Genomic DNA, 27333 nt, shown 5'->3' on the forward strand with positions numbered 1-27333 from the left:
TAGCGTACAGTACTCTGAATTTGGAGGGAGCATAATGTGAAAACTACTGATACCTAATGAAGTGATGGGATAGATGATTAGATTAGTGAAACTATTCTGTTGGTATTTGTACTTGTTTTCTGGTTTTTCTTCTTTAAAGTTTTCCTTCTCTTCTGGAATTGTGTTCTTTAAAATGTTCTTTCATTTCATTATAGCTGAGGTTTTGAGTTTGTCTTATCCAACTGTTTTTGCACTTTATTTTGTCTGCTTTTGCGTACTTGGTGTCATGTTCTCAGGAGCTTTAATTCCAGTGACGTCAAAAGGGAAGGAATGGGATCTGAATATTTAAGGTTAGAAAGGACTTCTGAAGTCTATTAATCCTACAGTACTCTGAGCATGTATTTCCCTTTTGGGTCACAAAACTTGGAACAGAATTTGGGTATTTGATTTTAGGGTAAAAACCCATTTATTGACTAGTTCAGAAATTGCTTTTTTATGCCTATCAGGCACTGTTCTAGAGATGCAAGGGCAAAAGGCAGTTTTGGTTCCTGCCTTCGCAGGGCTGTCATTGAATAAGTCTTTTATTTTTTAGACAAGTATCAAGTTCTAAGCTGGGAATAGGTGAGGCTTTTTGGGGTAGACTGCCAGTTTGTCCTCCACGCAAGGCTTGATGATTCTGGTAGTTTATGCTGGGAACGCTAGAGAAAGACTCAGACCCCCCTGATGGTGTTTTATCTTTCTGCTCTGTGTATATTTTGCCACGTTGGCTTTCTGAATTGCCTTCTGACCAGAATCCAGGTCACTGGGGAAGGCTAGGCTGTGTAAGGGGGGCACGCCTCCCCTTTGTGGGTGCCATTTCCCAGAGCTGTTGGAATGGTTTCTTCAGTTGTGTCAGCTTTGTAGATCATTTCTGTTTTATCTGTAAAGTTGAAAAGGGTCATAGGTTAGGAAGAACAAAAGAGTAGTGAAAAAACTTTTTCTATCTGGGAGATAAAAGAATACCAACTTACTCCCAGGTGTCCTGTGTTTTTGTTTTCTCCCCCCATCTCTTTACCACCTCTTCTCCCGTGACTTAAACTGAGGAAAGATTTGCTTTCCCCTCAACATCCCTAATGGTAATACTAGTAACAAAAGATCTAATAAAGAGCACTGACTCTTCATCACTCCATCTCTAACTTCTTAGTACACACAGTACAGATGGGGAGTTGAGTTTATGTAAGCAAAGGTTGACTGTTGCATTCTGGGAGCCAGTGGGGGCAGGGAGGAAAATGCATTAAGTGGCAAGTCTTCCAAGGGGTGTTTCCATGCCCCTATCATTGTGGTGTCGGGTCTACCCCTTTTTCTGCCTGCATGGCGGTGGTGAGGAGCTACGATTATGGTCCCCCTTTCCTGTTCTCCCATCTCTCTAGAAGGGTACAAGGGTCAAAAGCACAAAAACTTGTGACAGATTCTTTAACTTGAGCACTGCTGCTTGGGCCCAGACAGTACAAGAGCTCCAAAGATGTGAGTTATTTGCACTTTGTTTTGCCACAGGGGTCTTGCTACGTACATTGGTTTTGAGAGCCAGAGACTCAGAATATGGCCTCTTGAGGGCATTTCAGGCCTTTCTTGGACTAAAACTGCAAACCTGGGAATCTGCTTTTTTTGTTAAAGAGGGTGGAGTGTTCAATGGGTAACAAATATCTTGAGTTGCTCTCAAGAGAAGTATCAGATTAGATTGTTTTCCACAGCTCCACTGTAGTTTTGAACCAAAGCTTAGTAAAAATGGTTCTGAAGTATGGTTACTTATTTATTGGTTTCTTTTTGGCTGCTTGATAACCAATTCTACATCTTTTAAGTTAATTGTAAGTCTTCATTTGCCACTATAAGATGATAAATTCTACCAGGGTAAGTTGTATCTTTCTCATAGGGTGTAAATCAGTCTCCAGGGTCTAGAAGAGGTCTCCAAGGCATCCTCAAGTTTGTGAGAAATGAGTCAATTGAAGGATTTGAGTGGTTGAGATGAATATACTAATGTTTAGAGTTATAAAATACTGAAATATGTTACCACCTGAGATTTGAGTTTTCTGGTTTGAAGAAAAACCGGAGGGTTTTGATGTTCACTTTGAGGAAGGGACTCAGTGGGCTTTCTTGAGGTTTGATTATATCTTGAAGAGAATGAAATACTCTAAGCATCTTAGAAAGGAGGTGCTATTGGCTAGGAAGTTATTTAATCCAGTGGTAATTACATTAAATCATATTAAATCTAGATTATTTTGATAGTAGTTATTAATAAGCTTATACCTAAGTTTTGTTTACGGTGTAACCAGAGCTGGAATCCTCACTTTTCGATTCAGGATTATTGGGCTGCATTGCTTTCACGGTTTCTCATGTAGGAGTGCCAGTGGTGCTGGGGCTCTGATCTGGCTCCATGGCTTGAGAACCTACTCTTAACATGGAAACTTAGTGACTTCTTGTGAATAGGGCTTTTCACACAACATCGCACAACTATGTCACGTCCAAGACAGTTCTGTCCTATTTCTATACCCTGAGTCCTACATGGTCTCCCCAGTTAAAGCAGCCAAAATCGCCTCTGTTGTATGAGGCAAACTCCACAGCTGATTCTCCCAGCAAAAATGAAGTGCAGTTATTATAGTTAGTCATGGTTCTTTGAAGTCCCTTCCTGCTTATTGGTGCTGCCTGGTTCCTAATGACTTTATGGGTCACAGCCCCATCCAAAAGGTCCTTGCTGGAGACGGTTGCTGGCAGAATCACGTCCGAAATGGGAGCAGAGCTCAAAGGGGAACAGTTCAGTACTTACGCTTGGAAGGCTTGATTTTCTCATAGCACCGAAAGATGGCAATGAGGAGAAGCCCTTCTCCAAGCTGGAAAATCATATAGAGGAGAGGAAAGAAGAAAAGTGGTCCAATGACTTCAGGGGGGAAGGTCACGTTGAGGATGGTGGAGCAGAGTTGAATATTTTGGCATCCAGTCTCCATGCTGACGGTGCGTCTGCACCTGTGTAGGTTAAAAAAACAACCCCATGTGCCCTCAGAGAAGGGATGTGAGGGTGCAACTTCACTCGCTCATCTTTCTCCCAAATACTCTAAGAGAGACTGAGAGTCCAACACAGGAAGATGCAAATGAGCCACATGTGTGGAGTGCACGGTTTTGAGAACAGTCGAGTTGGCCCATCTCTTAAATCACCAATCCAGCCTTGTGGGAGATGGTGACTGTTAGGTTCCTGTGGGGGAGTTTTTATGAGGGAATTTTTGAGTAGCTTGGAAATCTACAATTTGTCACTTGTGGGATTATCAAAGTGAATTTTGGAGAAATGTCTGGTTGGAGGGATAAAAGGAAGATGGGAGCCAGTATCATTCATTGGCATATGTTGGGCTTACATATAGGACAGTTAGAATTTAAATGTAAAGTAGAAGATTGTCTAAATGTCTGGGAACCTTGCCCTGTGGTCCACTTTATGGCTTGGACATCTTTAACTCCGAAACACAATGATTAAATAAAAGCTTGGTTCCATTATCTGTCTTTGGAGCACATTCTCGGTCTTGCTTTCCATTTTATGGATTAAAGAATGGAATGTTTGTTAACATTTAATAAAACATTTTATTCACTGAAGTGCAATTAGTATATTAAAATAGTTCTTTGCTAAAAAAAATCGCCAGCACTGTCTCAGCACGTTTACTATGAAGGAGACTACTGTGATGGCACTTGATGCTGTGGCCATTTATTATGACCTGTATCATTGTCTTTGTGAAAATTCATGAGTGGTCATTGGCAGCCTTTTGACTAGTTTATCGCTGTGTGTTGCATCCTACAGTAATTTGTTCTTTATTAAATTAGCCTGGTTTTTAAAATGGATAATTATTTTAAAATTGTATTTTAAAAACAGCTGTTCGGGGCGTTGTGGTGCGAGGCTGGAGTGCTGCTGTTTAGACTCCTGCGTAAACATCTGTCTGCCATGTGGCTGAAAATAGGAAATCTTGAAATGGGGTACCACTCTGTATAGACAGGGTGCCTAGGGTGCCTGATGTGTCCACACCGGGCACTCAAGCTGACTGTTCCCCTAAAGTAGCAGATGTGTTTGTGAATTAGATTAGGCTATAGCAGAGGTCCGCAACTATTTCAGCTCTGAGTGCCACTTAGCAGAGTTGCCACCCCAAGGTGTTGTGTCAAGACTAAAACCTAGACAGAAAGGGAGGAGAAGTGGGAAAGGGATTGTCAGCGCTTGTCATGAAGACATGGAGCTACTCCACTGCCCTTTGCCACCAGGGAGTTGGGCAGGAGGTGGAATCTAGGCTCTGGAGGGAGCACTTTGCCATGAACTGCTGCCCTTTGGATGATTCGATGCCTTTGGTCTCTGTGTTTTGTTTCTGGGTCTGTGTTATTCATTTAGTACCTTCCCTCCCCAGTATTCCTCAGTCCAGAGTTCCTTGTTCAGTTGATACATTTGAATATATTGCTTGAAAAATGCCTTCCCGAGATCATGGATCTTACCTTTTTCTGAGAGACAAGGATGAGCATGAGACCCGTGGGACAGTGGGACCTAAAATAATACCTACCGTCTGTTAAGGCGGAACAGAGCAGAGAGAATGTAGCCTAGCAGGAAGCCGATGAAAGGCATCAGGGAGGAGGTGGCCAGCAAGTGTGGTGTCATGACAAACAAAATGCTCTTGCCCACATTGAGGACAGAGAGCACTACGACAGCCACACTGCACAAAAGCAGGAGGATCATCCCTCCCTGTGAATAAGGACAAGGAGAAAATGCAATTAGAAGGATACTGGGGATATGGAAGAGCGGAGAGGGCTGGGGAAACACTGGTGGATACTGGAGGCGGAAAACATTTTAACAAATGTATTTGAAGTGGGAGGGAATGTGAAAGACCTTTATCTTTCATCTTTTTGGATTTCTTATCCGTAGCTAGGAAGCTTCCTGGAGGTCATAGGTCTGATTCACACATGTTACTGAAGACTCAGCCAAGCACAGCTTCTGATTGACATCTCTGTATGGCATGTTTTCAGTGAAGTGCTGTGGCTCTGCAGGATGAGCGTATTCAGGCCTCTGGCAAAGTGGATATTGTAAATGAAAGTTCTCTTTCAAAGGCTCTGAAGCCCATCTACATATCCCTACACTACTGCCATTGCTGTGGATATTTTGGAGCTCAGGAGAAGTTATTCTTGGAACCTGTCCTACTTGTCTTGAATACCTCCATTACGGGTAGGGACTTCATCCATCCACTTTATGATGAATTTAACTTCTGGAAATGGCCAAAAGTCATTCGAAGCAAAGCTGGTTAAAGCAGGTAATGAAGTCAGGTAATGCGGTTTTAGATCCTAAATGATGTATAACTGTAAAGGGATGAGCCTATTTTCTTGCGTGACCTGCAGATTGGATGATAAGAAAGTTCCCGAAAGGAGTTTGAAAATGGCTCAGGCAATAATGGCTTCATCAGAAACAGTTCGGGTCCCTGTTGGTGGGAATGTGAATTGATACAGCTGCTGTGGAGAACAGTATGGAGGTTCCTTAAAAAACGAAAAATAGAACTACCATACGACCCAGCAATCTCACTACTGGGCGTATACCCTGAGAAAACCATAATTCAAAAGGACACATGTGCCCCAATGTTCATTGCAGCGCTATTTACAATAGCCAGGACATGGAAACAACCTAAATGTCCAATGACAGATGAATGGATAAAGAACATGTGGTACATACATATAATGGAATACTACTCAGCCATAAAAAGGAGCGAAATTGGGTCATTTGTAGCGAGGTAGATGGACCTAGAGTCTGTCATACAGAGTAAAGTAAGCCGGAAAGAGAAAAATACCGTATATTAACGCACATATGTGGAATCTAGAAAAATGGTACAGATGAACCTATTCGCAGGGCAGGAATAGAGACGTAGACTGGAGAACGGACATGTGGACATGGCGTGAAGGGGAGGGTGGGACGAATTGGGAGATTAGGATTGACATATATACACTACCATGCATAAGATAGCTAGCTAGCAGGAACATGCTATAAAGCACAGGAAGCTCAGCTCGGTGCTCTGTGATGACCTAGATGGGTGGGATGGCGGGGGTGGGAGGGAGGTCCAAGAGGGAGGGGTTATAGGTATACATATATAGCTGACTCACTTCATTGTACAGGAGAAACTAACACAACATTGCAAAGCAATTATACTCCAATAAAAAAAAAAAAAAAAGTGCAAGTCCACCCTGCCTCAGGTAAGTGCTGTGAAAGCAGCTGTCATCGGGAACAATGGTATGTTTTTATTTGTTTTAAAATATATTATTTATAGTTAACATCTGACATACCATTTAAAATTTTCAATAGGCAGATTTATGAAATTAGAATGTTAAGATTTTTCAGCATGTAACAAGGATGCAAGCTTTCAAAGTGTGCTTACATGTCTGTGCATTTTAGAGGATGACACACTAAACTGATGAAATATATGCATACACCTAAGCCTCTGTCCCTCTCATCTTTTGAGTAAAAGGATATATAGCAAACTTCTCTTGAACTTCCCGTGTTGTTTTGTAATGGTTATATGTTTTGGTTCCGTTTCCAGCTCATTCGCACATGTGGCGTTTTATATTTCCTAGTACCATTTTAAAAAATTGCAGTAAAATACATATAACACAAAAGTTGCCATTTTAACCATTTTTGAGTGTATAATTCAGTGGCATTAATTACATTACAATGTTGTCCTAGTGACATTTTAACATTTACTTATATTGCTCTAATTTCAGCTGTACAGTTCTGCATTTCTGTGTTTTTAAAAGCCATGTTGCAACTGATAATGATCATATGAAACATCACCTGTACTGATGGTGGTCCTGTCCCAGGAAAGGAAGGAATCTCACCAGTAACAACATGCTTCAGGTTTCATTGAAAGACTGATGAGCTGCTTAGTTTGCCCTTGCATTTTGAGTTAATTTCTGCCTTTTGGGTTTGTCGTCTACCTAATGTCCAGTTTTTGCCCCTATCAAAAGAGTGTAGTGTATAACATAGGGCGTACTGGGCTGCAGGGATTGTGAATGAATCCAGAAGCCCTCTTTCTCTGTGTGGGTATCACTCTCATCCCCTCACTTTCGTTCTCCCAGTCTTGGGGCCTTTGGAGTGGTTGTGAGCACAGACAATGCTGTGACCCAGGTGTGAAAGCCGTCCTCAAGACGTGTAAACTGGTGAGTCATGCAACCTCTCTTGAGTGAGGTTGACAGCACAGGACCTGGCATATTAGAACCACTGACTAAATTGTAGCTCCTATTACTACTCATAGGGAAAGGAGAGGAATTTAACATCCCAAAGTTTTTTGTCACTCTCAGTCCTGCTATTTGTGGCCATCTCACGTCCATGACCTCCTGCTGAGAAAAGAGGCCATAGGTGGGTGCTTCTTCATAGGTCACCATGTTTTCTACCACCTGCACTGCCCTGTCATCGCTGATTGAAGCTGTGATGAGTGTCCTTTCATGGGTAGCCGACTCAGCTTGCCAGTGATCCAGGAGAAAACCTGGCCCAACTCTTCTCTCATCGGTGACCTAGGCAGGTTGGTGAATGACCTAACTAGTGAGATCCTTCCTCTTGTTTAGGGAGTTTGCAGAGTTACAGAGAGGGAAGCAAGAGCAGAGGCAAGTGTTAAAATTTTGACACGGAGGCCTGGGAGCAGCAGAAGCCACGAGTTGGCAGAAGCTGTGAAACATAGGAGAGTCAGGTCAGTTCATCAGTAGCAGCAGGTATGGGAAAAGCATAGGTAGAGTGGTTGAGTCAGTGTCAGGGCGGGATCCTTATTGAAGAGTGGTGGATGGCTTATGGTAAGAGTGGCTCTTAGACCATGTCATGCTCAGGTTCACCAACTTTCTAACCACGTAGGCTTGAATAAACCCTTGCATGGGTAAGTTAAAGTATTACTTGAATTGCCTTTCCAAATGGGGCATCCCTGAAATTGTATCTTGGCGTGTCTAAATGTGACCTCCTTCTAGGGAATGCAACTGGTTGAGCAGAGTTTGAGCAGATAACCCTAACCTTCTGCCAATGCCAGTTACCAGAAGTTGGATAATTTTGATTTGAAAGTCTCTAGGAGTGTTAGGTGCGCAAAGAGGCTGGGACAATTGCTCATTTTCCAGCTTGTAACTCACTACATTATGAAACAGGAAGATTAAGGATGAGCATAGTCCTCGAAGAAACATAACACAAGGAAACCTCAGCATTTGCATCTTGACCACTTGTTTTTCTCTGCATCCTCACAGGAGTGATTCCTGTTTGGGAGTAATTGATAAACGGAGCTGTTGCCCTTCTGCTTGTCTAACCTTGGAGGTTTGGCCAGCAGCAAAGTGTCCCAAGATACACCTGCATTTATGTGATTCTTTGTTACTGGCCTCTGTCTTTCCAGCCCAAGTATATCTCAGCCCTTTTAATGTTCTCTGGAGTCATTTTGACTCCAGTTTTTGCTGTGGAATTGAGTCACGGATGTGTAACACAAGAGGAACAGGAGACATTCCCTGGGCCTCAGTAATTCTATCTGTAAAATGAGAATAAGGCAGGAGACTGAACTTCATCTTGAAGGCCTTTCTCACTTTAAGATCTGAGATTCTTTTTGCATCCTCAGAAGAACACTTTTTTTTTTTAATTGAAGTGTAGTTGATTTACAATGTTGTGTTAATTTCTGCCATACAGCAAAGTGACTCAGTTATACATGTATATATTTCATATCCTTTTCCATTATGGTTTATCACAGGATATTGAATATAGTTCCCTGTGCTATACAGTAGGACCTTGTTGTCCATCCATTCTATATATAATAGTTTGCATCTGCTAACCCCAAACTTCCACTCCATCCCTTCCCTACCCCCTGCCCCCAGCAACCACAAGTCTTTTCTTTACATCTGTGAGTCTGTTTCATAGATAAGTTCATTTATGTCATATTTTAGATATCACATATAAGTGATATCATATGGTATTTGTCTTTCTCTTCCTGACTTACTTCACTTAGTAGGATAATCTCTAGGTCCATCCATGTTGTGCAAATGTCATTATTTCGTTCTTTTTTATGGCTGAGTAGTATTCCATCGTATATATGTACCACATATTTGTATTTGTCTTTCTCAGAAGAACACTTTATTCTGAGGTAAGGAGACATGTTCTTACATCAGTTGCACTTGGGGTTCTAGTCTTTGGTTTCACCTATAAAGTGGAGGGGGGCAGAGCTGCTTTAAGTGATATCAGGAGTCACTTCACATTTTTATGTTCTGTGATTTTTTTTTCTTTATTCCTATATCCCACAAACTATCTTGAGTAAGTGAAATGATAGACACATGTTTCTGGTTTTTCTGTTTGTTTTTCTGCTAATGTGTGGGAGAGACAGGACTTGCCCTTTATTCCTTTGTTTATTCTCAGGTATTAGCTGTGAGAGTTGAGAAGTCAGTGTTGAGACACAGCCTTAGGATGTTGCTTTTTGCAGGTGGGTGGGGAATAAAAATGGAGTGGGTATTTATAATACAGTATGATACATGCTGCCATGGTGTTGGGTGATAATGGGAGCAAGTAGGACAAGCATCCTGCCCAGGCTTGTGGGTTAAGGAAAACTTCCTAGAGGAGGTGCTAATTGTGTTGAGACTTGAAGGGTGAGTGGGAGTGAGTCCAGTGGGGCATGTGCAAAGAAGAGAGCTGACACTGGAGAGGTTGGTTGAGACCAAATCAAGAAAGTGCTGAGGAGCCACATGACTCCTGGGGGAGTTTAAAGAACCAGTTAAGGCCTTTAAGCAGTGGAGTGACATGATAGTTTCTTTCCAGACTCAGGTTAAAACTGGGTCAGGGAGCCAGGTTAGAAGGCTGAGTTGTCTAGTGAGAGAGGAGAGTGCCTGAATGAAGACAGTAGACACAGGGATGGAGAGACATGGGTTCAAGCAAAAGAAGGCAGAATTGACGATCACTGATGTGTGTGAGTGGGGAGGGAGAGGACGTGGAGAATGACTGTCTGGTTTCCGGCTCAGGCAGTGGGGCACGTTGAATGCCATTCATTGAGATAATCACACAGGACGAGGAGGGGAAGAGCAGGCTTAAGGAGGTGGTTTAAATTTAAGACATACTGAATTTTAAATGCCTGAGGCATATTCAGGTAGAAAGATTTGGCAGTTAATGGATTCAGGAGTCAGGAGAGAGCTGAGAGCTGAAGATACTGTTCTGATAGTCATCAGCTTGCAGGTGGCTGTTGAGATGGACCAGATCTCATGGTGGGGAGGTCCTGGGCTTAGGGAAGAAAAGCAAGAAAAGCAGAAAGCTTGGGCTGAATGCAGAGAAGTAACTTTTACCAGAGGAACTCACAAGGGAGTCTGAAAAGAAGTGCCAGAAACGTGGTAGGAAAGCAGGTGCCCTGTCACTGAAGCTGAGGAAGAAGATTTTTGAGAAGGAGGCAGTGGTCAGCCATACCTAAATCTGCTAAAAGAAGAGTTGAGACATGTCCATTGGATTTGGTGAAGAAAGTAGAGCAGGTGGTCATCAAGATGCTGAGTGGATGGGAGGCCAAGGAGTAGAGACTGTTGAGGCCTGGTCACTGGAGAACAGTCCTGGGGGCCAGTGTGGTGAGAGTGGAAGGTGGGTGGGGGCAACGGGTGACTCCCAGGAGCACGGCTAGGAAGGGGAGGAAAGAGAGGTGTTGGCTGGAGCGAGAAGTAGAGTCCAGTGACTCTACTTAGTAAAAAAAAAAAAAAAAGAGATGTGAACCAGTATCAATGTTGACTGTGAAGAACTAATATGGAGACGTTCTAGAAATGAGAGCAAGGTGGGGAGGAGGCTATGGGGATAGAGGACATGATCAATAAAAGGAGATTTCTGAGAAGTAAGGGTGGAGAGAACGGAAGATGCCGTCCAGAGCAGAGTGGCGTGATGAGCCATTTGGCAGGAGGAGGAATGACTTCACATCTTCAGCAGGTGGGGAGGGGGACTGTGGCCATGGTATTAGGACTACACCGGGACAAGGGCAAAAACTACCCTTGACAATGGTAGTGTGAAAATCAAAAGACCCTGGAAACCTGACCAAACCTCTTTGTTCCAGGCCCAAAGCTGCTGGAAGCCTTGGGCCTCCAAGTAGTATGCCCTGTAGCCCGGCCCAAAGGCATAGATCCAGGGGCAGGGACCAAAACAGGCCTTCAGGAGGCGAGTTTTTCCTGAGGACCAGGATGGAGCCTGGGATCCCGGGCTGAGCAGTGAGCCAGAGGAGAGACTGATGGGAACTGAGCTCCAAGGTCACAAGAGTTGGTAGAGGAACCACTCACTCTACAAGTCTGATTTTTCCAAAGGCAGGGCAGTGGCGTGATGCCCTCACAGCACACCCCTCCACCTGCTGGGGCCAACTCACTCCACTTTCCTCCTATCCCACTCCTAAAGTGCTACAAGTGTGCCTACCACCTCTCCCCCTGGCCTCCTCCCCTCTGGCTTCTCATCCAGTCAGCCATGTTTGCCCGTGGTCTCCCTTGGAACTCCTCTATTCAGGCATCTCCCTAGGCTTACCCAAATCCAACCCTTTCTTCATGGTCTGGCTGAAGCCCCGCCCCCTCCTTCCATCCTCTAAGGAAGCCTTCCTTGACCACCTGGCCCTCACTAACCTCACCTCCTTAACATTCTGCCAATACCTGATTGTACATTGTGTTGGATCTTGTTTCTCATCTATTATTGACTTTCTGCAAACAAACTTCGAGGACAGTGACTCCTCAGAGAGTGTAGCATAAAACTTAGCAGCTACTAGGTACATGATAGAAGTTTAATTTTATTATTAAAAAAATGATTATACCTTACAGTTGTGTGTGGTGTTTTACTGTTTTTCTCCTAACTCTTCAAAAATATTCTCATGTACATTACAATCCCATGAAGTAGGTTGTACCAATAGCAGACTTTTTTTGTTTTTTTTAAACAGGGAAGGAAACTGACATGGAAAAAGCCCAAATGACTTGCCTCAAGCCATTCACTGCGATGATGGTGGTGTTCTCTCTCCCTGCCCAGGCCCCCAGGTTCTTACCTTGGTGACATAACGTACGTATTGTGGCCGTTTGGATTTGAGGATGATGCCTATGGTGCAAGGAATGAGAATCAGGATCAGTGATATGATGATGCCGCCATAGGGCACCTTGTCCTTCAGGGTCCCATCATAGATGCCCCTGGAGTAAATGTACAGGAGGAGGGGCATCATGCCCAGGGCAAAGAAGGTGGAGCAGGTGGTCATCACGATGCTGGGTGGGAGACATAGGAAGAGTGCAGAGAGAGAGAGCCCGTTAATACAGGCATAACCTCATTTTATTGCGTTTTGCAGCTGTGTTTGTTTTGTTTTGTTTTTTTTTTTACAAAGTAAGGGTTTGTGGCAACCCTGCATCAAGCAAGTCTATCGGTGCTATTTTTCCAACAGCATTTGCTCACTTCATGTCTCTGTCACATTTTAGTAAGTCTCGCAATATTTCAAGCTTTTTCGTTATATTTGTTATGGTGATTTTTGATGTTACTATTGTAATTGTTTTGGGGCACTGCGAATCACGCCCATGTAAGACGGTGAACTCAAAGGATATAAATGTTGTGTGTGTTCTGACTGCTCCACCGACTGGCTGTTCCCCCTTCTCTCTCTCTCTCCTGGGGCCTCCTTATTCCCTGAGACACAACAATATTGAAATTAGACCAGTTACTAACTAACCCTACTATGGTGTCTAAGTGTTTAAGTGAAAGGAAGAGTCACATGTCTCTCATGTTTTTAAATCAAAAGCTAGAAATGATTACACTTAGTGAGGAAGGCCTGTGGAAAGCCCAGATAGACTGAAAGCTAGGCCTCTTTCCCCAAACAGTTAGCCAAGTTGTAAATGCAAAGGAAAAGTTCTTGAAGGAAATTAAAAGTGCTACCCTAGTGAACACTCGAATGATAAGAAAGCAAAAAAGCCTTAGTGCTGATACGGAGAAAGTTTGAGTGGTCTGGAGAGAAGATCAAACCAGCCACAACATACACTTAAGCCAAAGACTAATCCAGAGCAAGGCTCGAACTCTCTTCAATTCTAGGAAGGCTGAGAGAGGTGAGGAACCTGCAGAAGAAAAGTTTGAAGCTAGCAGAGGTTGGTTCATGAGGTTAAAGGAAAGACATCATCTCCACAACATGAAAGTGCAAGGTGAAGCAGCAAGCGCTGCTGTAGAAGCTGCAGCAAGTTATCCAGAGATCTAGCTAAGCTCACTAATGAAGGTGGCTCCACGAAACAACAGATTTTCAGTGTAGATGAGACAGCGTTCTATGGGAAGAAGATGCCATCTAGGACTTTCATAGCTAGAGAGGAGAAGTCAATACCCGACTTCAAAGCTTCAAAGGACAGGCTGATTCTCTTATTAGGGGCTCATGCAGCTGGTGACTTTAAGTTGAAGCCAATGCTTATTCCCAAAATCCTAGGGCCCTTAAGAATTATGCTAAATCTACTCTGTGCTCTATAAATGGAGCAACAAATCCTGGATGACAGCACATCTGTTTACAACTTGGTTTACTGAATACTTCACGTTCACTGTTGAGACCAACCGCTCAGAGAAAAGATTCCTTTCAAAATGTTACTGCTTATTGACAATGCACCTGGTCACTCAAGACGTACAAAGAGATTCATGTTGTTTCATGCCTGCTAATACAAAATCCATTCTGCAGCCCATGGATCAAGGAGTAATTTTGGCTTTCAAGTCTTACCATTTAAGAAATACATTTTGTAAGGCTATAGCTGCCATAGATAGTGATTCCTCTGATGGATCTGTGCAAAGTTAGTTGAAAACCTTCTGGAAAGGATTCACTATTCTAGATGCCATTAAGAACATTTGTGATTCGTGGAAAGAGGTCAAAATATCAACATTAACAGGAGTTTAAAAGAAGTTGATTTCAACCCTCAGGGATGACTTTGAGCAGTTCAGTGGAGGAAGTAACTGCAGATGAGGTGAAAATAGCGAGAGAGCTAGAAGTGGCGCCTGAAGATGGCACTGAATTGCTGCCATCTCCTGATAAAACTTGAGTGGATGAGGAGTGCTTCTTACGGATGAGCAAAGAAAGTTGTTTCTTGAGACGGAATCTACTCCTGGAGAAGATGCTGTGAAGATTGTTGAAATGACAACAAAGCATTTAGAATATTACATAAACTTAGTTGATAAAGCGGTGGCAGGGTTTGAAAGGATTGACTTCAATTTTGAAAGAAGTCCTACTCTGGGTAAAATGCTATCAAACTGCAAAATCATTCGTGAAAGGAAGATTCAGTCTTGTCTTATTTTAAGAAATGGTCACAGCCACCCCAGCCTTCAGCATCCACGACCCTGATCAGTCAGCAGCTGTCAGCATGGAGGCAAAACCCTCTACCAGCAAAAACTACAACTTGCTGAAGGCTCAGATGATGGTTAGCATTTTTTAGCAATAAAGTATTTTTAAATTAAGGTATGTAAATTTTTTTAGACACAATGCTGTTGCACACTCAGTAGACCACAGTATAGTTTAAACATAACTTTTATATGCCCTGGGAAACCAAAAAATCCATGTGACTCACTTTATTGTGATATTCTGCTTTATTGCAGTGGTCTGGAATTGAACCTGCAGTATCTCCAAGGTATGCCTGTACAGACTATTTTGTGGAGTGCCTACTATGTGCCAGGCATTGTGCTAAGAACCTTACATACATTGCTTTATTTCCTTTTCCCAGTAGCTTAGGAGGTAAGCATTACTATCTCCTTTTTGCTAATGAGGAAGCTGGGGACTTGAAGAGTTGTGACTTGCCCAGGATCACACAGATAGGAAGGCTGAGGCAGGATTTGAACCCAGGTCTGTCCAACTGCTTCAGTCCCTGTGTGCTTCACTGTGGAAGGAACCATTCTGATCTCCTCTGTAGTAGAACTCTTTTTGCTCTCTATACTTGACATAGCACAGCCCATTTTGAAGAAAGCTGTGTGATCCCATCACTCTGGCTATAGCCCATTGGAACATAGAATAACACCTGACCTACTAAGTTGCTAAGTGCCTGCCTTAGAGCCTAGGGGATGGGTGGACATAGTGATTCTGTCTAACTAAGATAACAAGGATTAAGTACATCAAGAGCATTTTCTCACTTGGGGAGTTTGAATGTGTACACAGTGATAGAGCACTTGGTTTTGGAGAGGCATGGGAGGCATGGTCAGGCAAAAATCAAAAAACATGCAAAGAAAAAGCAGTAAACAGAGGCCAGGATTAGGAGGACTGTAAAAAATAGCAACAAAGCAGTAAAAACAGAATAATGGAAGGACCACAATGGTGGAGCAGTAGAGAAGGCAGCAATAGTTACACATTGTTGAGTAAGTGACAAGATAATCTGGTCATCAGACCTGTTTTTTATCTTGAATAATATTCTAGTCCCCAACACCGATATTCTCATGTTCTTTACTTTCTGGTTTATCCTTAACATTATTTAAGATAAATTGAGTGTGAGTCTCAGATCCTGAATAATAGTGTATCCTCCCAGCTGTAATCTGTATCCTAACTGTCCTAAATGTCCTATTACCATCTTCATTTGGAATCTCATACATGTTAATCGCAGGACCCTGTGTAGGAAGAGGCCTTCCAGAAAGACCAACTGAGAGAAGAAGCTGCTAGGGAACATTCTTGGATTTGTAGACATTCACCTTACAATATATGCTCTGGCTTCCATTCTAGTGGGAAGGTTGTGGATGAGGGCTTGACAAGACCCCAGGAAAACCACACTAAGTGTGTGTCCCTCCTCCCTATAGCCCTATTCACTATATACACTTCTTCATTGTTTCCATAGAGGTCAAATATGGCTTAAATGAATATCAACTACATCCTAGTCCAAAGGGTCCGGAGTATAGCCATCAAGAACACAATAGGTAGAGGTATCACAAGGAATAAGAAGCTGCCAGAGGTGAGGAGAGACCCTCAAGGGATATTGTGGACTGAATAATGGGAAAACCCTCCCTCTACGAACACCTAAGACACCTAAGCACATACTTGAGCTTGTAAGAAACAGGGAGGTTTCCAGGGACTAGAAACAAAGAATGCCAAATATTTAGTGGGTGAACTCGTGCTGAAGCTACAGTGTGTGATGGGGTAGGTGGTGGGGTGTTAGTCTTGGTAATATGGGGCTTAGGTTTTAATGCCCAAGGGAGGGACCAGAATTGAGACTTTAGGCCTATGAAAAAAGAAGAGGTGAAACTGAGACGTCAATAATAAAAGGACTATTGGAAAAATAGAACTTCTAATTCTCTCATGGGTTGAATATGAAATCATAATCAGCATGTAAAATGGTACAGCTGCTCTGGAAAAGTTTGACAGCTCTAAAAAAAGTTAAATATAGAGTTATCATATGTCCCAGCGACTCTACTGCTAGGTATATACCCACAAGAATTGACAGCATGTGTTTACACAAATACTTGTATACAAACGTTCATAGCAGCATTATCTATAATAGCTAAAAAATGGAAAACAAAATATCAACGGATAAGCAAAATATGGTGTATTCATGTAATTGAATATTCTTCAGCCATAAAAAGCAATGAAGTACTGCTATATACTATTACAAAGATGAACCTTGAAAACATTATGGTAAGTGAAAGAATCAGAAACATAAAAGGCTAGCTATTATATGATTCCATTTACCTGAAATCTATAGAGACAGAGAGTAGATTAGTGGTTCCCAAGGTCTGGAGTGAGAGAGGAATGGGAGTGACTGACTGCTAATGGGTATAGGGTTTCATTTAGGGATGATTAAAATGTTCTGGAATTAGATACTTGTGGTAGTTGTATAACCTTGTGAATATACTATAAACTACTGACATATACTTTAAAAAGGTGAATTTTGTGGTATATAAATTATATCTCAAAAAATAATTTTAAAAATCTAGGGAGCAGCTAAATTAATTCTTAGAGGAAAATTTATAGCCTGAAATGTTTATATAGGAAAAGAAGAAAGATTAAAAATTAATGAGCTAAGCATTTCACTCAAGAATTGAAAAGAAAAACAAAGTAAACCTAATGAAAGCAGGAGAAAGAAAATATCAAAGATGAGAGAGTAAACTTTAAAAATTATATAAATTAACTGAGAGAATCAATTAGACCAAGAGCAAGTTCTTTGCAAAGTCTAATAAAATAGACACCGCTGGCGAGACTAACCAAGAAAAAGGAAAGAGGGCACAAATTGATGTTATTATGAATGCAAAAGGAAACATAATTTCAGATACAATAAAGATTTTAGAGAGTCATAGAAGAAATCAAGGACAGTCTTATACTTTCATTTTTCTATTCAGATTGAATGGACAATTTCCTGGGAAATATAATCTACAAAAACTAACTCAAAATGAAGCTGAAAACCTGAGTCAACTTAGAATCACTAAGACATTTAATCAGTAGTTTGAAACCTGTCATCCAAACCCCACACAATGTACATATGGTTTTACAGTAGAGTTCTACTAAACATTCAAAGTACAGATAGCCTCAGTATTATATAGAGAGCAAAAAAAGTGGAAACATGTCCCAAATTATTATATATGAATAATAAAATTTTAGAACCAAAGGTAGAAAATCACATTATGAGAAAGGAAAATTAGGGTCCAGTCTCATTTATGAACACAGAAGCAAAAGTCATAAATAAAATGTTACCAAATGAATCTAGCCATGCCTTTACAAAATAATACAATGGACAAAATGGGTTTATGCCAGCAATATAAAAATGGTTTAACATTAGACAATCTACTGATATACATCACTGTATTATCAGATTAAAGAAAAAATGGTATCATAGATGCAGAAAAGTGCCATTCAACAAAATTCAATGTTCATGCATGATAAAAATTAGCACACTAGCAACAGAATGGAAATTCCTTAACCTGAAAAGGGTTATCTGTCAAAAATCTACAGGAAATAGTAAACCTAATGGTGAAAAATTAGAGGAATAAAGCAAGGACACCTGTTCCCATCACATCACCTATTGTCTATTATACTATATAGGTCTTTTCTAGCACAGCAAAACAAGAAATAGAAAAAACATATGGATGGGAAAGGAAGAAACTAAACTTGCATTATATGCCAATGATAGGACTGTCCACAGAGGAAATCCAAGTGAATTTCCATTATAACTAGTAAATAAGAGAATCCGTGAAATTTTGATTACACTAGCAATAAAAAATAATCGAGTTCTGATATACTACAGAAATAATTAGCAAATGAATTTTTTAAAAAGATACCATTTATAATATTCATAAAAACTATAAAATATTTAGAAATAAATCTAAAAGAGATATGCAAGATCTTTATGAAAGAAGTTATAAAACTTCATAGGTATAAAATAATGATTAATAAAAGAAAATCTGTACCATTTTCATGGATGGGAAGATTCAGTATTATAAAGATATCCTCTAAATTTATCCATAAATTTAATGCAAATTTAACCGAAATTCCAGAAATAGTTTTTGTAGACGTGAGACTTAATCCCAAAATTCAAGTGAAAGAGTAAAGGACCAAGAATAGCTAATGTAATTTTCAAGAACAACAAGGTAGGGCAACTTTCAGATATCAAGATTTATTAAAAGGCTGTAATTAAGAAAGTGTGATATTGGCTCAAGGATAGAGACATAGAACAATAGAACAGAAGAGAGATCCCAGACACAAACTCATGCTTATTTGCGAATTTGGTCAACGAGAGAGATGGAATTAAAAGTTGATGGAGAAAAATTCACTCAGTGGTCCTGGGAATTTTCTCTATTCATATGGAAAAGATAAAATTAGATCACAGCATACATAATAATAAATTCTAAGTTGATCAAAGATCTCCATGTGAAAAGCAAAACTGTAAAACTTTTCAAACATAGGTGAATATCTTTATGACCTTCAAGGCAGTAAAGGATTTCTTAAAGAAACCCCTGAAACATTAACTGTCAAGGAAAAATATTCGTATAGTTGGTTAAGTTAAAATAAACATTCTGTTTTATAAGACATCATTATCAAAACGTAAGGATAACCCCAAAACTGTGAGTAGACTGCTGCAACATGTAAAAACAACAAATAACTGTAAATTAATGAGAAGAAAACACCACAGTCCTATAGAAAAATAGGCAAAGGGCATTACTTTCAGAAGAGGACACCCAAATGGCCAACAGTATTTGAAAAGTTGCTAGACCTCCCATGTAATTAAATTTAAAACCACCGTGACTCATTTCACTCTCACCAGATGACAAAATTTAGAAGTCTGACAATTCCGAATACAGATGAAGACATGGAACAACAGGGATCTTCATACACTTCCCTGGGAAGTGTGAAGTGGAATAACTACTTTGGAGACTTGTTAGTTGAAGATGTGTGAACCTCAAGACCCAGCACTCCTGCGTTCATTATATATGCTCTCACATGTGAGCACAGGGGGAGCATGCATAGGACTTGCTCATGCCACAAAACATGAAATCCATGTAAATGTCTGACAACAGGAGAATGGATAAATGCAAGCAAACTATAATGCAGTTCAAATGCATGAAGTAGCTCTTTTATTTATATACCTATTATCTCAAAAAAACAAGCTGTCAAATGATATGGGCAGTATGATACCATTTATATAAAATTTAAAACCATGTAAATGCAACAGTGTATCTTGTTGATGGATATATACATATATAGTAATAGTATAAAAGGGTCTGTGGAAGTGCTGAAAGTCAAATCCTGGGAGGTGCTCCCTTCGGGGTGGGTAGAGGGGAATGAGACTGGGAAGGGCACACAGAGGGCTACAGTGCTAGCTATTGATTTCTTCTTAGGAGAAAAGCCACACAAAACTTGTGTGCTTGTTCTGATGTCCTTGAACAGAGGAGTCATGCTTACTTTGGCTTGGCATGTCGGGAGCTTTGGAATTTGCTCTGAGACTTGGTGAGCCTCATGTGCTGAGGTGTGTGGGAGCCATGCTCCCAGACCCCCGAACCTCCTCCGCAGGTGCGAGTGCTGGGCACTGGTCCTAACTTTCTGGTATCTGTGACTGTCATGATCCTGTTACCCTGAAGGACAGGGATGGGAGGCAAATTCCTGACTCTAGCTCTGAGACTGGAATCTGTTCCATAGTAACACTGTGGACCTGGATGCTTCTCAGGGGTCCAGGGACCAGGGAGAAAGGAGCACATTTGGTTTTTTCTTTACCCTTCTTGCTTAAGTTCTCGGAACACTGCATACAGCCTGCTTTGGGGCATCGGTACACCCTGCTTGAGGAACAGTTTTTGAACTCCTGTCAATAGAGGCACTGGAGGCGGAAGCTGAGAGAGTTGTGAGGGGACCCATTAGAGTCTCTGTGGTGAAGTGGGAAACTTCTGGGAACCCGGGTAGCTTCTGTCTCCTCCTGCTTAGTCTTCCTCTGTCATGGTGGGAAGAGCTATGGGAATCCTTGGGTTGTCCCCTCAGCCATTGACTCTGGTCTCAGCTGTGAGCTGGCTGGAGGGGAGAGGGGGAGCAGGTGAACTTGAGGGGTGGTAGAGGTGGTCATCAAAGGGGCCCAGTTCCCTCTGGCACTCTCTCCTCTGTCCCCGATGAGGGCACTTTCTCTTTCTCTTGTGGACCGCCTGCCTTTTTTGGAGCATGTCTAGCAGCACCCTTGAGGACGGAGCTGCTGGGCCTGGCTGCCTTGAGAGGTCCACCTGGCGGCCCAGCCTCCGTGAATGTGCCCGACGCCCTGTGACGGCGGCTCCCCCAGCCTCACTCCAGCTGTGAGGCAGAATGACTGGGAAGAGAGAGCCCAGGAATGGCTCCAGACACAACTTGCCCACAGATTCTTGGGGAAGCCTCTGGAAAGTCTCTGGACTTCCGCTTCCTCACGTGTAAAGTGGAATGTGTCCTAAGATTCCTTTCTGCTCTAGATGGGAAATCGTGTGGTGTTGTACGCAGATCTCAAACCCATAGCTTCTGTGTAACATCTGGGCCTCTGTCATGTACTGTTTGGCTTGCACAGTGTTGTAAAAATTTGGAACGAGTTACCAATAATTAAAAATTTGGAGATTTCACATAAAAAGGGGGACTCCATCTTCTCCTGAAGAGCAGGGAGCTGTGCAGGCACTGAGTCCCCGTTCCCACAACACCCATGGCAGAGATGCATGGCATCTGCCCCGTGGAGGGCGGCCCGTGTCTCCAAGGCTGGAGGTCACCCTCCAGCCACTCAGTTTATTTATGTACACACCCGACCCTGAAGATATATGAGTAAAAGCACAGGCTTTGGAGCCTTCAGACCTTGGACAAATGTATTAACCTCTCTAAGTCTCAGTTTCCTCATCTCTAGAATGGGGCTCTTTACAGCACCTCCTCATGGGAAGCTGTATGAGGATCCCATGTAAAGTGCTTGGCCCAGTGCCTGGCTGACTTTTATTATCAGCACCATTATCATTATTATAATACATGTAACAAGTTGTCCCAGATGAATAACTCAATTTGGAATTCGAGGTCTGGCAGCACGTGATGGTGGAGGGTGAGATTCTCACTCCTCCGGTGGGGTCGGAAGCCTGGTTTAACGTGCGTGGGAAGTTTGTCTGCGGGTAGGGGCTTTATGGTAGAAGGTGGCCGTCCTGGCAGAGCATTGTCTCTTGAGGGTCTAGGTGGAAGTGACAGTTTCCAGGTGCCCAGACCAGGAGGCCTAGCAGGAGAGCATGAGTCACTGGGGGCTCTGCTGGTGGAGGCCTAGAGCCTCAGAAACGCAGGTGTTTCAGAAGAGACCTCGTTGGCACCCACTGGCTCAAAAGGCTGGGACATCTGGTCACTCACACTTAGATGCTCCCCCATGATATTTTACGCTGTCCCGCCCAGCTCTGCTGCTTCTACAGAGCCACGAAGCCCTGAGTACCCCTTTCCTGACCTGCAACCCTTCTACATCAGAATTAAGGTATAGTACAAGTTTCTCTGTCCAGAACACAGAGGCTGCAATGGGCCTTGTCCACAGGCTAGATCAAGACCAGGAGCTTGTTTTGCAGCAGGAAGGACTTGGATTAGATAGAGGGAAGAATTTCCTCACCGTGAGGTGGTCGAACATTGGATATGTTCCCATGGGAGACTGTACAAGCCAAGCTCTCTCTCCATCGACCACCTCAGTAAGGGTCAAATCATATGGGTAGAGAGTCCAGAGCTTCTCAGATGGCAGGTCCAGGGAACCCGCAATGATCACTATCATTTTTTCATCTAATAATCAACCCCAGCATCGCTTGGCATCTCCAGGAGGAGGCTTCCGTACCTGGCTAGTTTCCTTAGTAAAGTTCAGCCAGGGACAGGGTACTGACAGGCACAAGCAGATGGACTGTCTGAATTTACTGCCCTGCCCGGCATGGAATAGTGGATCGAACCAGAAGAGAGCGGCTTGAGACGGAGGCTTAGATAAAAGCAAGAGCTTTTATGCTGGTGAGTTTTCTTTAGCCAGCAGGGGCTGCTGTTGCAGCTGGAGCAGGCCTGACATGGCCTCACCCTGGGAGACATTCCAGACCAGAGTCCCACCTGTTTGGAAGGACAGGTGTTCAACCAGCCCCTGCAGGAGGGAGCCCTCGCTGATTTCTGCTGTGATGAGCTGGGTGGGGTTGCTGCTCTTTCCCTCCTACCACTTTGGCCGAGGCAAGGCCCATCAGGACTTGGGATCCCAACCTGGTCCTGGGAAACTCTAGGATCTACCTGGCTGTGTCTTTGCATCGAAGTGTTCCTGCGTCTGACGGGCGGATGGGGGAAGTTCGGAGAAGACAGCCCAGACAGCTGGGGGGAATCTTTGGAAGTTCCTTCCTGCTCTGCAGGAATTGGAGGTGCTCTTTGGTTCCGAGCCACCTTGATCTCCCTGGAGATCTTTGAAACTAATCTGCACTCCCTTTCATATCTCTGGCCTCAAAGCAGACAACTTGCCCTGCCTGGCAGACAGGTAAAAGTTCTCCAGAGGTCCCTTTGCTTTAAGTCAGTACGGTACTCCTTCAGGACAATCCTTGTGCCCCATTCGAGGCAACTCTGGGAGTAAGGGGGCTCTCCAGGGTGCCCCTGGACCAGCTGGGCCCCTTTGGCTTGGTGCTTAAACCAAGATGTACCCCAGGTCCTGTCCCCAGCCCAGTGTGAGCTCTTGACAATCAATGCCTGCCACCCCATGCCCTAGCACCCTCCCAGCCCCCACTCACTCACGCTTCTGGCTTTGGCCCCCCTCTTCGCCTTGATTGTGATCTCCCATGCAACCACCATCCCCAGATTGCTCCTTCTTCACCCCTCGTCCTACCTGAGGTTCATGTCCCCTTTCATGGCCAGAGTGAAGACGTTGGAGAGGTTCCCCCCCGGCGAGCAGCCGCAGATCAGGATGGCCAGTGCCTCGACGTTGTTCAGCTGGAAGACCTTGCCCAGTGCAAAGGCAGTGAGGGGCATGACGCCGTACTGCGCCACCAGGGCGATGGCCAGCCCCTTAGGCTTCCAGAAGTGCACCTTGATCTTGCTGAACTCCATGGTGCAGCCCAGCGAGAGCATGATGGTTAACAGCATGATCACCAGGATGACGCTCAGCGCCCAGTCGGTGGGCCGCTTGCCGAAGTTGTGTGGCAGGGAGAAGTTGAACTGGGCAGACTCATTGAGGGCCTCCATCCTCCTGGACGGCAGTGGTGGAAAAAAGGCTGAAGACCCAGCACGCCCCTTGCTCGCCTGCTGACTCCCTGCCCTGCCCAGTCCTTGCTGGGTGCCTTCCTCAATCACCTCCCAGGGCAGGGAGCTTCAGGACAAAATGTAGATCTGAGCAAATAGAAGGATTATGCAACTGGCCGTGCTTTCTCTGGCTTTGGCCCCAAAGGAGAGAAAGCCCAGAGCCTTATCTGCAGGGCTGTTCCGGCCTCTCCTGAGCTCCTCAGCCTCTGCTGTCTTCCTGGGTGTCACTCACACCCCTCCCTCACCTCTTGGCTGCTTCTGGGACAAGAGGGCTTATATCCCCCCCCATCCCCCCGCTGAGCACGCCCACAGGCATTCTATTTCTTGGGACCAATCCAGGTCCAGCCCCTCTGTTCTCTGCTCAGCCCCTGAGGCCTCAGTTTCTGATTCAGGGGAAGGTGTCTCCCCATGCCCAGGCTGTCACCTGCATCTGCCCCCAAACCCCAGGGAATGACAAGAGTTGAGTTTTACCTTTCCCTCCTGGAAAGGGGGGTGTGGGACAAGGTAGGGGCAGGTGAGTTGCTGGCTTCCAGGAGAAGATGTGTCCATGACCCTTGTCCTGGGAGATGAGAGGTGCCTGCGTCCGTCTCAACTTGTGCTGGGAAAACTTGGTCCTATCCCCAAACCTGACGGCAAGGACCCCAGGGGAGGAACGTGCCCCCACACACCTAACTCCGGGGAAGAGCCTGCTGCCATGGCTGAGGGGCCCTCAGGAGGACTGGGGGCAATTTCCCCAAAGGGCAGCTCTGAAGGAGCCCTGGCTGGGGAGATTTATTTCTGCCCGGGCTCTTTGGCCAGCAGCCCAAGGAGCCCCATTGCTTGGGAAACTTGCTGAGAAGGAAGCAGGAACGCACAGCCTTTTCTTTCCGGTGTCCTGACTGCTCTACTTTGGCTCTGCACCTGTCTGGGAACCAGGCTCTGGCTGAGCGGGTGACAGTGGACAGAGGCAGGCACGCCTGGTGTGTGTGGCATCCCGGGCCTCCTTCCTCCCACCCCAGCCTAGGGAAAGCACCTTCCGAGGAAGGGCAGGGAGCAGCCTTTAGAAGAATTGCGTCTAGGCTGGGCTGGAACCCAAGAGGCCTGAGTGGTGTCTCATAGTTTCACAGTTGCTGAAACAGGAGATTAGGCTTTTTGTGTGGGACTACCGAGGACAGGATGGGGACCAGGGTGCGAACCACTCTGTGGGGTGGGGAGTGGCTTGGTATGAGGAAGCACCCAAAAATAAGAGCTCTCCAACAATGGCCCCAGGGCCTTTAGAATCCTGCATAGATAAGGGCTGGGATAGGATCCACGCATTGCCTGCGCGCTCAAGAAGGCTGCTCTCTGGGGTCCTGCAGGTCACAGGGCTACATCCTGTGGCCCTCAATGACAAGAACTTGAAGCTCCTTTCCCTCTGAGAGTTCTGATATTAAGGATTTCCTGGTGCTTGAATTGATCTGGTCTCAAGGGGAGGGCGGGCCGAGTGGGGTTTACTAGATGCCGATGGGGGTGTGTGGAGCTTGGACTGAGTATGCCTGGAGGGTCAGGGGCAGGCCCAAAAAGGCTGGTCAGAAGAGGCCCCCTAACAGAGTTGCTAAGGGAGAATTATTATGTTTTTTAAAATTTATTTATTTATTTTTGGCTGCGTTGGGTCTTCGTTGCTGCGTGCAGGCTTTCTCTAGTTGTGGCGAGCAGAGGCTACTCTTCGTGGCGGTGCGCGGGCTTCTCATTGCGGTGGCTTCTCTTGTTGCGGAGCACGGGCTCTAGGCGTGTGGGCTTCAGTAGTTGTGGCACGCAGGCTCAGTAGTTGTGGCGCACGGGCTTAGTGGCTCGGCGGCATGTGGGATCTTCCTGGACCAGGGATTGAACCCGTGTCTCCTGCATTGGCAGGCAGATTCTTAACCACTGTGGCACCAGGGAAGTCCCAGGGAGAATTACTGATCATCAACTGAGTGCCAAGCACCTGTGGGAGTATAAAAAATTATGTAATCCATGTTCCCGCCCTTGGGAACCTTGTGGTCCATATGATGGCTCACAATGCAAAGCAAAAAATACTTGAGGGTGGAGTCCAGGCAGGACTGCCATGTACAGTTGTGCAAGCTGTGCACTGAACAACACTAGGGACACCACCCATTCAGACATCCTGTGCAACCAGTTTTTATACATCTGTCTTATGCCCAAGGGGGTGAGGAGTAATCAATCAGTATCTGTTAAAAGATCAGGGGTTTCTGACGTGTCTATTGATCGGATCATGCCCATAGAAAGAGCAGAGTGCCCATTAACACACCTGTAACCTGGATGCTAAGCCATTTAATCTCCTCCAACACTCCCCCCTTGCCCCTTCTCAGAAACCCAAAGTTCTACCTCCTACTGTGGATGTTTCCCTTCAGGAAATCTTCTTGCCCTGGCCTCGCTTCCCTCCCCTCTCTTTCTTTATCCATTCTGTTTGTTCTCAGCAATATGCTTTCACAGATAATGGGAAAATCTCTTCCTGGAAGCTGCTAAACATCATCCTTTTCTCCATGTCTCCTCTGCCCCTACTCTAATGCCGTAAAATTTGGAAGGCAGGAGGATCTTTTGTGTTATATTAACAATAGCTGACAGCTATTGAGCACATGCTATGTGACAGGCACAGTGGTTTCAATTACATTTCTTATTTAGTCTTCATAATAGCCTCATGAGGTAGGTACTATTACTATCCTTATTTTACAGATTAGGAAAGTAAGGCTCAGAGAGGTTAAGCGATCTGCCCAATTTGCACAGCTGTTGATTGGTGGAATTGGTATTCACACGCAGGTCTGAGAGTCTGGGTATTGACACCCAGCCTGGTTCTATGCCCCTAAATGTGGTGCTGTGTTGTGTTCCTTGTTCTGCCTCATCCTACCTCTCTACTTACCCTGCTTTTTGAGACCAGGAAGCTTCAACTGGAAAAGTCCTGGTAATTACATATTTCTATCCAAATTGGACTGGACTGTTTTTTTCACAGACTGGATACACCAAGCAACACAACAGCCCAACAATAAGGGCTGAGGGAATTTGCTTAAGGGACACTGTAGCTTCAGCTCTAGCAAAAGGAGCTGTTTTGCCATGTTCTGAAGTGGCATAAAAATCCTTCAATCAGCCATTGCCCTTGACCCCAAAATTCTACGTGTAGAAAATTATCCTACAGAAATATGTGTTTGAGTGTGGGAAGTTTGGATGTAGAAGGATTTTCACTGCAGCACTGCTTGTAGCAGTGAAATGCTGGAAACAACCTTAATGTCTATTAATAGGTGATTGGTTATGGTGCATTTAAAAGAATGTAGCCATTTAAAAAATATGGTGGTGACATGCTATGAAAGTGGCTGTAGAAATCAGCATTCTCCTCTCTTTTCTTGGAAATCATTCAAAAACAATAAGAAAAATGGAGGGGAAAACCCACAGACAATATTTTTTGGTGAAACTCAGGGACAAATATAATTTGTAGACTGTAAAATATGTGAAAAGGCTGCCAAAGTGCCTAATGTGAGGCAGAAATCCCAAAAAAGAAAGTGAAGGAAGGGGGATGAAATGTGACATGCAGGAGGGCTCCGAGGGCGCAGAGGTGAGACAGCTCCAGAAATATCTACACCTCCTAAAGGTGGAGGATGCAGCCTCAAGCAGTTATGGGAACTGGGTGAGCAAGGCTGAAAGCAGAAACCAAATGTCTAGGTTCACACCACCAGTGGAGGTGGGTGTTTCGGTTATCCATTGCTGTGTAATGAACTTA

At 44.1% G+C, this 27333-nt stretch overlaps 1 protein-coding gene across 1 annotated transcript; it reads right to left on the minus strand.

Annotated features, from left to right (window-relative positions):
- Positions 1–791: 791 nt before the first annotated feature.
- On the minus strand, positions 792–23649 carry SLC10A1 (solute carrier family 10 member 1). Its single transcript, XM_007184371.3, has 5 exons — positions 23194–23649; positions 11991–12201; positions 4536–4714; positions 2780–2976; positions 792–898 (listed from the first exon to the last, which is right to left on the minus strand). The coding sequence occupies exons 1-5, from the start codon at positions 23547–23549 to the stop codon at positions 792–794; spliced, it is 1050 nt and encodes a 349-aa protein (XP_007184433.2). The 5' UTR covers positions 23550–23649.
- Positions 23650–27333: the final 3684 nt, after the last annotated feature.

Source organism: Balaenoptera acutorostrata, chromosome 3 (genome assembly GCF_949987535.1).
Source record: "Balaenoptera acutorostrata chromosome 3, mBalAcu1.1, whole genome shotgun sequence".
NCBI classification, from domain to species: Eukaryota; Metazoa; Chordata; class Mammalia; order Artiodactyla; family Balaenopteridae; genus Balaenoptera; species Balaenoptera acutorostrata.